This window comes from Lotus japonicus, chromosome 4 (genome assembly GCF_012489685.1).
Source record: "Lotus japonicus ecotype B-129 chromosome 4, LjGifu_v1.2".
NCBI lineage: Eukaryota > Viridiplantae > Streptophyta > Magnoliopsida > Fabales > Fabaceae > Lotus > Lotus japonicus.
The window spans coordinates 1,298,892-1,311,526 of NC_080044.1; the positions used below are offsets into that span (position 1 = coordinate 1,298,892).

General features: G+C 37.9%; 2 protein-coding genes across 2 annotated transcripts; one reads left to right on the forward strand and one right to left on the reverse strand.

Moving 5' to 3' along the window:
* The first annotated feature begins 477 nt into the window (after nt 1–477).
* Nucleotides 478–3,518, forward strand: LOC130710028 (protein CLMP1). The gene is made up of 2 exons (XM_057559182.1): nt 478–666; nt 759–3,518. Exon 2 carries the CDS (start codon nt 801–803, stop codon nt 3,087–3,089), a length of 2,289 nt encoding a protein of 762 aa, XP_057415165.1. The 5' UTR covers nt 478–666; nt 759–800; the 3' UTR covers nt 3,090–3,518.
* A 2,881-nt stretch (nt 3,519–6,399) lies between these two features.
* On the reverse strand, nt 6,400–9,253 carry LOC130710029 (1-aminocyclopropane-1-carboxylate oxidase-like). Its single transcript, XM_057559183.1, has 4 exons — nt 8,965–9,253; nt 8,427–8,653; nt 7,731–8,064; nt 6,400–6,794 (listed from the first exon to the last, which is right to left on the reverse strand). The coding sequence occupies exons 1-4, from the start codon at nt 9,067–9,069 to the stop codon at nt 6,531–6,533; spliced, it is 930 nt and encodes a 309-aa protein (XP_057415166.1). The 5' UTR covers nt 9,070–9,253; the 3' UTR covers nt 6,400–6,530.
* Nucleotides 9,254–12,635: the final 3,382 nt, after the last annotated feature.

Below are 12,635 nucleotides of genomic sequence, written 5' to 3' on the forward strand. Positions count from 1 at the left end.
ACTCGGTAACGTTAATGTGTGTTGTACTATATGTTTTTTAAAAGTTTAGTACATTTCCTAGTGTATTTTGGGAACTTAAGTTTTCGATGCGTGTTTTTTCAAAGATTTGTACTGGAAATAACAACCTAGAGGCAAATGTGCCTTTAAATGTACGAAAAATGCATAAAAGTGTACTGAATTACTAAAATAACGTAAACAATGAAGCATAAAACATTTTAGGAAAATACTACTCTGAACTATTAGGTTGGTGGAGGTGGTGATATCCACTCCAAATAGCTTTTAGTGGTAATAAACTAATAATTGTTGAGAAGTCTCACGCTGAGTAGTGATATAGCTAAAAAACACACATCTAATGCTTCATCTTTAATGTAGAAGGTCAAACACCAGATGGTGATGATTCATTAGATCCGACGGTTGAGGATGAGGAATGTACAATGGACCAACCACATCCTATTAAAAAACTGATCCAATCCAACTATCTAGGGTTTCATTTCATAGTTCCCAAAACCCAACCAAACGAAACACTGATTCCTGAACTAACCTAACACCATTTCTACTTCTTCTTCCTTCATTTCACTCACTCACTCACTCTCGCCATTTCATCTTCTAGACTCTTCCACACCACCAAATCTTTTTGGTGTAGAATTCCTTCATCTTCTCATACGGGTAAGTGCAATTCCTTCTCACCCATCAATCTCCTTCTCTGCTTCGTAGATTACCTCTTATCTTTACCTGTTTCGTTGTTGAATTTGATTTAGGTTTAGGTTTAGTAATCTTGTGTTGAAGTTGGAAAAATCAACATGGGCAAATCAGGGGGTAGGAAGAAGAAGGGTGTTTCCGTTGCTCCTGTTGATAGTTCAGGTTCAGCTCCAACTGCAAACGGTGGAGTAGAGTTGGATTCCTCAATTTTTTTGAAGAAAGCTCATGAGCTGAAAGAGGAAGGGAACAAGAGATATGAGAACAAGGACTATGCTGCTGCTCTTGAACAGTATGATAATGCTCTTAGACTAATCCCCAAAACGCATCCTGACAGAGCGGTTTTTCACAGCAATAAGGCCGCGTGTTTGATGCAAGTGAAGCCTATTGATTATGAAGCTGTGATTGCTGAGTGCACCATGGCGCTTCAGGTTCAGCCGCGGTTTGTTCGGGCCCTGCTACGGAGGGCTCGGGCGTTTGAGGCTGTCGGCAGCTATGAACAGGCTGTGCAAGATGTGCAGTTGTTGTTGGTAGCTGACCCTAATCACAGGGATGCGCTGGAGATTGCACAAAGATTGAGGACTGCATTGGGGCCTCGCCTGGAAGCCCAGCAGGATCTCCACAGCCGCCCCTCCCCGGCTGCTCTCGGTGCTTCTGCGGTTCGTGGTGCCCCTATTGCTGGATTGGGGCCGTGTTTGCCGGCCCGACCGGGACCTAAGAAGGGGGCTAATGCAGCAGTTGGGTCTGTTGTCTCGCCTAATAGCAAGATAGACAAGGCACAACCAGTTTTACCAACTGAGAATGGTCCTGAGAGCAAGTCCCAGATGCCGAAAGTTGCGTTGAAGCCTTTAACTGGTTCTGCAAAGCTGCCCAACTCGAAAGTTGAAAACCAGAAGGAACTTTCGATTCATTCATCAACTGTGCAGGGGCAGCGCTCAGAGGTCATGGTTCGGTTTAGACCGCTGAAGCTTGTTTATGATCATGACATTAGGCTAGCCCAGATGCCTGTCAACTGCAGTTTTAGAGTACTAAGAGACATAGTCAGCAAAAGATTTCCTTCATCAAATTCTGTTCTGATCAAGTACAAAGATTGTGATGGTGATTTGGTTACTATAACGTCTACTGATGAACTCCGGTTGGCAGAGTCTACTGTTGATAGCCATCTCCTAAAAGAACCTGAGGCTGATAAAAGTGATTCTGTTTCTATGCTGAGATTAAGTATTGTTGAAGTTAGTCCGGAGCAGGAGCCACCTTTATTGGAAGAAGAGGAAGAAAAACCTGTTGAGAGCGAAGGGGTCAAGGGAGATGAGAGCGGATCTCATTCTTCCCTCTGTGAATCTGTCTCTGAAGTTCAGGAAGCCGAGGTTGATAAGAAAGAGAAGGATGCTCCAAAGGAAAAGGCAGGAGCTACTGGTGATGCTGAATCCAAAGAAGTGGAGATGGATGATTGGTTGTTTGAGTTTGCTCAGCTATTCCGCTCACATGTTGGTATTGATCCGGATGCTCACATTGATTTGCATGAGCTTGGGATGGAGCTTTGTTCTGAGGCACTTGAGGAAACAGTAACTAGTGAGGAGGCTCAAGATCTATTTGACAAGGCAGCTTCAAAGTTCCAGGAGGTGGCCGCTTTGGCATATTTCAACTGGGGAAATGTTCACATGTGCGCTGCTAGGAAGCGGATCCCCCTAGATGAGTCTGCTGGGAAAGAGGTAGTGGCCGAACAGCTTCAAGTGGCATATGACTGGGTCAAGGAAAAATATTCTTTGGCAAGAGAGAAGTATGAGGAAGCACTCTTGATCAAACCAGACTTCTATGAGGGACTGTTGGCTCTTGGGCAGCAACAATTTGAAATGGCTAAACTTCACTGGTCTTTTGCACTTGCTAAGAAGATAGATTTATCAGGCTGGGATTCTACAGAGACCCTTCAACTTTTTGACAGTGCAGAGGAGAAGATGAAAGCTGCAACAGAGATGTGGGAGAAGCTAGAGGAACAGAGAGCAAAAGAGCTAAAGGACCCAAATGCAACTAAGAAAGAAGAACTGTTGAGAAGAAGAAAGAAACAGGGCAATGCTACAGAAGGTGAATCCTCCAATGTTGGTGGACAGGGTGATGTATCTGCAGAAGAAGCTGCTGAACAAGCAGTTGTCATGAGATCACAGATTCATCTCTTCTGGGGTAATATGCTTTTTGAAAGATCCCAAGTTGAATGCAAATTAGGAATGAGTGGTTGGGAGAAAAACCTGGATGCTGCAACCATACGCTTTAAGCTCGCCGGAGCTTCCGAGACAGATATTTCAATGGTTCTAAAGAATCATTGCTCAAATGGAGATGCAAAAGATGGAGATGACAAAAAGGCCCAGAATCTACAACTCAACAAGGCTAATCAAGTATGAGACAAATGACTTGGCTTTGAAATCTCTTTTATTCCTGTTCAGTTGCGTCGTCTCGTCAATGAAGATCCTGGATGAGGAATATCATTGTGGTTGAGAGCTCAAAAGGGATGTCTGAATTTTTTGAAACAGAAATCGAAAACTTAGGGTGATTTAACTAGATAGCCCTTTCCTTTTCCTTTTTTCTGAAGTTCTGAGTGATCTGATGAAGGAAGATTATTTTTGAACATTATTTACATAGTTACAAATTTCCTGTGATCAATTTCAATTGCTAAAGATTGGTCATTTTTGTACCCTGCTTTGTTGTAGTGCTGTTGCTATTTGTTGAGGATTGCTTCCTAGTTCAAGTCTTGATGTTTGTTCTATTAGGTATTACAAAGATGCTGCATATGCTGCTAATCTAATAACATGAAGTTGTGTAGTTGTTATGCATTGAATGTGTATTTTTATAGACGCGGTTAATGTTGAAAGTTTCAGTTATCCTGGGAATCCTTTGGTGGAAATTCTAATTAGGAAGATGCTCTAGGAGCTTTTTGTTGGTTCCCCTAGAAGTAAAAGCAAAGTAGAAAAGCAAATCAGCAAAGGAAACAGAATAGATAAATTTCCCTGCATTAGTTTCTGTATATTCAATTCTAATGGAGATGGAGTGCTGATGTTCTGCTTGATTATTTTTATCTTTGAGTGGATAATCATGGCATAGGACAGGTTAGTTGGTTATGTGATTGATGATTGTGTGGTGATATGGTCTCAGATAGGTCAGAGTTAATGTCTTCCACGTTTCAACATATAGTCACAAAGTTACGTGCCATGTTGGTATTTCAGGCCGTCAATCACTTTCTCAATTGAGTTCCATTATTTTTTTGCTTTAAACCGTTAGATATCCTCCAATGAGGGAATCTTGTTTCAGCCGGATAATACCTCAGTAATTTACAAAAACAAGACTCTGGTATTTTTCTTTCTTATTTTCTTCTTGATGTTGGACTAAAATTACTTTTTCTAAAAGTGTGGAATTTTGTAGAATCTCTTAAGTTTTTATTTAATTGCTTTAAAGGACAAAGGAAAGATGTGCCTTTCAAATTTCACAATGCAGGGTATGTTTGTACTAGAGTTGTGTTGGTTGTGAAAGTCATTTCATCCAATCCAACTCATTTGTTCATTTAAAAAATGTGTTTTTTTTTTCATTATAATATGTGCTATTGTGGGTTTAAAGTGTATTCAAACACACGTTGGTCGTCTTTCTCTACCCCTTTCCTTTTTTGGTGTTTTGATAGATTCATATGTAACATCTGAATCTACTAAGTTCTGATAAAACTAATATGAAACTTAAAAAAAAAAAAAATCAATTCCTTTATGAGTGTTACCTATTTAAGTATCCAGGCAGTGATAGAGGAGCTTGTAACTCGCCAATTTTCTAATTAGGGTCCTCTCGTGCCATAAATTGCTGAAATTAAAAGAGTGGTCCATACAAGATCAAGGATGTAGATACACACAATATAGCATGTCATATAACACGTAATGGAGAATTATAAATAAACAGTGTGCGTGCGTACCTTCTTCTTGTTAATGATGAAGGAGACTTTTTACCGATCCAGAAGATCAATCAGTAAAAAAATATTGTGGAGACAGAACTAGAAAAGTCCAGGTGTGAGAGGTTACCATAATTTTCTAATAGCGTATAGAGAATAAACCAAGTGCCTAATGGGGCAACAATTTTATAACTGATCAGATCAGGGCATGGACCTCTTAAGGGACTATAAGTGAACGACTTAATCCATCACAAGTCATTTATAAGAAAAGTCAAATTGCAATATTCATCAAGTGATTAAACACAATAATTAAACTTTGTGTCTATCTCGCTCTTCGTAAATATTCATAGGATCTCTCCCCTATTTAACAGGTATGAACAGAAAGACAAACATAGTTTGATTGTCTATTTTAACATGAAGGCGTGTATCCACATGAGAGGATGATGATCTTTGATCAACTATAGCTTTGGGTATTTTAACTTGCTTAGTCACTTTCATTAAAGGCTTTCCTTACCCACGCTTAGTTTGCTTGTTTAGAGGGCCTTTTGACTAAAAAAGTTGGCACCTAAAGATTCTTCTACTGCACAAGACCTTGCTTGTGTTAATCCGATTAATCAGGTCCATTTTTTCCGTTTAAAATATACAGAATGAAAATCAGCTTTGTTGGAAGTCATCACCCCATCAATTCAGTAGAGAACCTTATTCACAGTCACACTGTCACACTGTCTCCTTTATGTATTCTTTCCACCTTATTCACATTGCATGCCCTTCTTCTGTGTCAACATATGCAACTGGATTCTCATTAGTTTTAGCAGCTTTGGTCGGGAAGTAAGAACATTTTAGTGATGACAAATGGTCCTTGTGGTCCCATTTGATCATTATCACCAATTAAACAGTGAAACAATGGTCCACTCTTAGTTCTCTCCTTAACTTAATTGACTTACTTTTTTCCCACTATTATCCTGATACTGTGATACAGTTGGTAGCAACTCACTGTTGCATTTCATATCCAACGATTATGCTTTCCTACCAACCTTTGGATTCTTAATATTATCAACACTCTGGTTTGGTGGCTTTCCAATGCCAAGTGTTTACCGAATGCCTTTAGTTTCGGTTTCTCAAAAGGGAACTAGGAATTAAAAGACTTACCAAAGAGAAAAACCTCAATACAAACTACAAAGTACAATTTTACAATGCTATTAGCATAGAACTTGATAAGGGCAAAGAAAGAACCAAACATCATTTTTCGTCTTAGAAAATATGTTAACAGTTTACCTTTTCTGCAGGCAGCACTAAATTTACCTTATAACTTCATTTAGCGTGCGCTTGACAATAAACATTTATCGTATAAGTGCTTATTCATAAGATAATTTGAGAAAATTATTAAAATAAACTTAAAATTGGTTATATATAAGCATAAACTCTTATTCAAAAGCTAATCTAAATAGTTTATGGAAATAAGCTCAAAACAACTTATAGGTATGATGCTATAAGTTATTTACATAAATTTTCACAAACACTTGCATTCGCGTTTATGCTATAAGATAAGTTTTGTTAGATAAGTTCAAATAAACTCTTCCTAACCGGATCTTATAGTATGTTTGGATCAACTTTTTTTTCCTCCTCAGAACCATTACACTAGAAGCTACTCGATCAGAAAAGCTTTTCCAAATGAGTGAAAGAAAACTCATGATAGGTAGTTCATTATAAAAATGGCTAAGATCAGGTTACTTTATGAAACTGTGCCAACACATGGCACTAACATAACCATCACTAACATCACACAATGCAACAATCAAATAGAACTAATATTATATTTTTTGAATCACACATCAAATTTATACATGCATATGAGAGCATCTGTACCAATCAAAGGCACCAAAAGCTTAGTAAACAATAAACACACATAACAAAACTGCTATATTGACTCCATTGCCTTCATAGTTTCAAATCTTGGCTCTTTGGCCTGGAACTTGAGGCCAGCATAGAGCTTCATGTAATCATCAAAAACAAATTTTGGGTAGAGTTGGCTTGTGTCATCATTTTCCTTCACCAAGGCTGGTGCTGGAGAGATCATTGCATCATTGCCTGGGTTGTAAAATGAGGCTATGGACATTCTGTTACCATCTGTTTGAGCAATCACACGGTGCATCACACTCTTGTATTTGCCATTGGTGATGACCTGTTTTGATCACGAACACCACACTGTTAAATTAACCAAAATAGTTCATGTTGCATATCTTCTTAAGTCATGTTATTTGCTAGTCATCTTTCATTTGTGTTAGATAATTTCAATGGGTTTATATTATATTCTAACACGCTCCCTCACGCAAGAGCCCTTTGGGCTTGAAGTGTGGATAAATGCACAGGCCCGCCTACCATGTGCTTAATTAAATTCCACTTTTTAATTAGAAAGTGAGCGGAGCAAGGATCGAACTCTAGACCTCTCAGTCACAGAGGCTCTGATACCATGTCAAGCAACCACTTATCCCAAAAGCTTAAGCTGTTGGGTAAGGGCCACTTTAATGGATTTATATTATATTCTAACACGCTCTGATACCATGTTAGATAATTTCAATGGGTTTATATTATATTCTAACAATTTGGACGTAAATTAGGCCAGAAGTTGTGGAGGTTATGGTAAGGTGAGAAATGAAAATTTACAAGTAACACGAAGTGTGTATTTAGATTGGCAGTGGACCCATAATCAAAAGCACCCTAACTATGGAAGCTACACTTTGTGCATGTTCAAAAAATAATTTGAAAACTACAGTGGAGTCAAAATCATGGTGAACAAAAATAAAAGCTAATAAAAGTTGCTTTTGTCCATCTTGATTTTGGCTTCATCTTAGTTTTCGAACGAGTTTTCAAACATGCACTTTGTAGTTTTTTTTCTTTCTCAAGAAGTGATTTTGAGGTTTTCTACCGTAGAACCAAACATGCTATTATGCTATCTTTAGATATCTATTGGTATTAGTGTAAATAGATATGGACATACATTTCAAGAGAAAATAATGAACGAAACTCGAATAAAAGTCTGTTTCATATAGCACTCAATTGCTATTCAAACACACTAAGCTAGCCAGAATGTGTGAGTATTTATTTATCTATAGTATACCTCAAGTTGGTCTCCAAGGTTGATAACAATAGAATGGCGCATTGGTGGGACATCAATCCACTTTCCATCCTTCAGGAGCTGCAATCCACTAACCTTGTCATCTTGGAAGAGTAGAATAATGCCACCAGCATCTGTGTGGGCTCTGAGGCCCTTGATGAGCTCTGGCTTGGGACAAGGAGGGTAGTTGCTCACTTTGGAGCCAAAATTTGGGCCCTTGGATCCATAGAAGACCTTCTTCAGATACCCATTCTCTAGGCCAAGGTTCTCACACAGCAAGTCAAGAAGTAACTCTGCCAGTTTCTGCAGTTCCAGTGCAAATTCCTTCATTGCCTTCCTGAAATACCCACAAAATAACAAAAAATTGTATCTGTAACTCACAAAATAAACAAATAGCATGTTTGGACTGACTTCTCTTTCCCCATAATCAATTCTGAAATTCAAAATCTATATGTTTGGTTTTGCGTTGCCGTAAACGTAAGCCTGATTAGCATGTTTGGTTTCACAAAATAAATAAATAGCATGTTTGGATCAACTCATTTTTTCTTAGAATCAAACCAATAAACTACTCATTAAAGCTTCTTTCCAAAGTTGATTCTGGTTTTAAAATCAAGAATTTCCAAACCTGCACAAAAATGCAAAGAGACGGGCTTTAGTGTATGGAGGTTTTATTGGTGCATGATTTGTATTGAGCATGACCTGTAATCATCATCAAGATCAGGAATCTCTGAGATGTTGGAGACAGGAAGATGGCGCAGAAAGAAGGTGCTTTCCCAGTCCAAGTCATTGATTTCAGACTGAGCAGACTCAAGACCTTTGCTTGCTACCATTTCTTTGAACCTTTGCTCCATACGCTTCTTGTAGTGCTCTTTGGCCAATCTCTCCACTGTGTCCATCAACTCTAGGGATATCCCATGGTTCACCAACTTGACAAATTTGACAAGAAATAGGAAAACCAAAAACAAGTAAAAGATTAGCAAAGGCCAAAGTTCAAGCTCAACATGTCAGGAGGAAGTTTTTCCAAACTCGGTGCGTGTTTGTAAATCCTTCCAAAGCTAAAATCAATTGCAGAGAGAAGTTAATTAGCGAATTTGGTTTCACAATGAAATGTTTAAAGATCAATTATGGTTAGAAGCTACAAGTCTTAGCTTCTGAGTAAACGTATCTTAGATTCTGTGCAAATCGTAAAACTAAACATGCACTTTGTGCGGGGTAAAGAGAAGCTGATGTAGAGTACCTCAAAGAAACCCCAATTCTCACAGGCATCTTTTATGATCTCCATGGTTCCTGCTTTTTCTTCAGTGTTAAGCTTCCCCATGTCAACAACTGGAAAGTTCTCCATTATATTGCTTATTTTCTATCTCACTTCACTTTAATATGCTGAGTGACTACTATTTGCTGTGAGGAGTGTGGTTGTTTGAGGTGCAATTTATAGGGCTTTGGGCTTCAAGGGGAGCTCCAAAGAAAGGAAAAAATTAATTAAGTTACGCTAAACTTTCCTCATCTTAAGCTGTTCATGATCTCAACCTCTTAAATTGACACGGAGTTCCTATTCCTAACAAGCTTATCACATGAAATGAGTTGAAAATCAATTAAAAGGACTGACTTGTAAATTGCAACTGTTGAGTTGATAGTTTACAAGTAAAATATCATAATTTTGGCTAAGTAAATTATAAATTTAATATTACGTGTGTGTGTGTGTGTGTCTATGACTAATGAATCATGTGTTGCAACATAGTTTTAAGAGAATGTAATCCTCGGGCCTTTGGTCCTCTGTTAACCGGAAAAAAATGTAATTATCAAGGTAAATGTTTCTTTTAAGAAAAAGTTTGGGGTGGTGTTCATCAAATGAACCATGGCTAGATTTAGAGTTTTGAAGGAGTCCTAAACCTAACTATTTCACTATAATGATAAACATGATAATGATAATAGGTTATCTTCCCATATATAGGAATAAGAGTGTAACCCTAATTCTAATCTTAGTAAGGTGTAGACCCAAGTTAATTTGGACTCAAAACATACAAAAATCACCAACAAAGAGTGAAAATATATATACATCGTGAACATGGCATACGGAAACATAAATCGTCAAAAATGGTGGCTACTATACATAAAAGTGTGGGGACACTCACAATAGGATGAGATAACCCGTAGTGAAAAAAGCATCCATGATACTGAAGACTCCAATAAAATGAGAAGATCGCTCGCCGGATATAGAGTCACTCGTCATACGGTCGGGAACAAATGAGTCGTCAAAGTTTGGTCACTCATTTCTAGTCCATGTGGGTTCGGCTCTGATCACCACCATGGCCCAAGACAAGTTTCAGGATCTAATTAAGTCGCTTATAGAGGTACTTACAGATCACTCATCAACACGACTCTCACATTGACAGCGAGAATCGTACGCGTGACCTTCCAAGAGGAAGTGATCAATATGTCCTTAACAACTGAATTCACATGTGTTGACTCTTATGGTTTGTTTGTTTGTGTAGACTTTGGCCAGAGAAAATTACATAAGAGAGTTACGCGAGAAACACTACACCACCCTTGTTTGGCGCTAGCACATATGAGGCGAGAAAGAGAGAAACAATTGGGCTCCATATGTTTTTTGAGGTCTTTTTAAATTGGAGAAAAATAAGATGAGAGAATAAAACTTTTACTCACTTTCATATTTTATCCTTCAATTAGTATCACACATGTATATAAATGATAGAACTGGTAATTTTCCTCTGATTATTATTGATAAGAACAAAGAGATTACAACCTAGAAGCTCAATTACAAATTGAACTGGAATCTAAGAAATACAAAGAATATTTGGGGAAGAATAATGGAGATTAGGGTTTCCCTTGAGATCCCACGATCTCAACTGGTTCCACGACCAGAACAAACTCTAATTTCCAGCATGACTTCACCAACAAGCTATCCCATATTTATACTACATAATTCTGCTAACTGTTTCTAACAACCTACCGCTGGCAACAACTGTTTATTTAACCAACTAATACTAATTACATCTTAGGTCCCCAATCTAATTCACTTCACATTAGAACCCCTTCTTCTAGAGTACCTTTGATAATTTGGCATTCATTAGATCCCTATATTCAGGTTTTCACTACTGTTGAGGGAGAAGCTATGCTAAAGGAGGGTCTTGCCCAGATTAGAAGGAGGGCTCAAGTGGTAGAACTTAGAGCTGTGTATGAAATGGCCTTGGATTCAGCTGAGTTAGTTGCTGGTTTTTACAGCTTGGGTTCTCAAAGTGCTGAGAGTTATATACTTTGGGGTGGCTTGGACTCCTTCAGAACTTGTTGGTTCGTCATGAAAACATACCCGTCAATTCATTCAAATATGAGTTGCCATTTCAAGATGCCACTACCTTGCTGCCTCAACCTGTTTGCTTCTGCCACATGTTTTTCCAGCCATGGTATTTGGGCAGAATTAATTTCAGACGCCCTCCTCATTTTTATGGCCTTTTACGAGTGTCAAAAAGTTTGGGAAAAGGGGAGTATGCCATTGTTACTGGGTATGAAATTAGTCTTGGACATAAGAGTGGCTTGGGAACTATTAGTTTGGGGATCTTTGAAGGTTTTGCTACCTTGCTCCTTCAACCTGTTGGCAACCGCTTGGTCTTCTACACATTGTTTTTCCGGAATGGGAACCTTGGCAACAATTATTCAATTATTTGAGTTATGGCCTAAGAAGATGTTGTCCAATTCCAGTATTGTTCTCTTTGAGTTTTTGTGGGCTGGATATAGGGTGATGCTTATCAATGCATTCTTAGCTGAGTTTGTTTTTGAAGTCGTTGTTCCTTGGCTGTTTCTAGTGGGAATCTGTTGGAATTTCTGCCACATGCCTCTTAGCAGAATGTGTCATCCAAGGAAGGTGTTCAACCATTCATACATGACTGAGGCTATTTTCTTCATGCTATGAGATCCAGGTGGAAGCTATGATTGTCTGAGTTGGATCTGTGGTGTGGCTATTCATTTAAATTGCTTGTACTGTGTCCTTCACCTTGAGGACAAGGTGAATTTTCGGGGGGGAGTATTGATAGGTTCAAGCATGTCTACTCTAAAAGAAGGGTTCTAATGTGAAGTGAATTAGATTGGGGACCTAAGATGTAATTAGTATTAGTTGGTTAAATAAACAGTTGTTGCCAGCTGTAGGTTGTTAGAAACAGTTAGCATAATTATGTAGTATAAATAGGGGATAGCTTGTTGGTGAAGTCATGCTGGAAATTAGAGTTTGTTCTGGTTGTGGAACCAGTTGAGATCGTGGGATCTCAAGGGAAACCCTAATCTCCATTGTTCTTCCCCAAATATTCTTTGTATTTCTTAGATTCCAGTTCAATTTGCAATTGAGCTTCTAGGTTGTAATCTCTCTGTTCTTATCAATAATAATCAGAGGAAAATTACCAGTTCTATCAATAAATATTTATATACGTAGGATAAAAATGTCATTTTATATAAAGTTATCTTAAATAAAAGGAGAGAAATTCATATTATTTTTTCTCCTAAACAACCTATCAAGTATGTTTTTTTTTCCTACACATCTTCTCATTTTTTCTCATAAACTAAACAAACTTTTCTTTGTATATCGGAACGATAAGTTACACTCTCTTGGTATTGATCTCACCTTCTCATTCTTAACTTCTATATCTCTCAACTCTTAGCTCTTAAACTTTATTAATGTTATGAGAGTTTTACGTGCTAATAATGTAATTTAATAACAATATAGAAAAATGTAAATTTTGCGGTGCGTTTAATTCTTTATTAAAACATGTGAATTTCGTTTTTTAGTCTTTAGGTAAGCAAGTGTTTGAGGAATATATTAAAATCGGTAAAAACTACCATACCACAGTTGTATCATACCTTAGTGACATGTACCAATTAAAATAGGTTTGACTGTTAGTT

Excerpts from the sequence above, each read along its gene's own strand:
- LOC130710028 (XM_057559182.1), top strand. The coding sequence starts at position 801 with ATGGGCAAATCAGGGGGTAGGAAGAAGAAGGGTGTTTCCGTTGCTCCT.
- LOC130710029 (XM_057559183.1), bottom strand. The coding sequence starts at position 9,069 with ATGGAGAACTTTCCAGTTGTTGACATGGGGAAGCTTAACACTGAAGAA. Across the intron at positions 8,654-8,964 it reads AGAATTGGGGTTTCTTTGAG|TTGGTGAACCATGGGATATC; the intron begins GTACTCTACATC and ends AAATTTGTCAAG. Across the intron at positions 6,795-7,730 it reads ACCTTGGAGACCAACTTGAG|GTCATCACCAATGGCAAATA; the intron begins GTATACTATAGA and ends TGATCAAAACAG.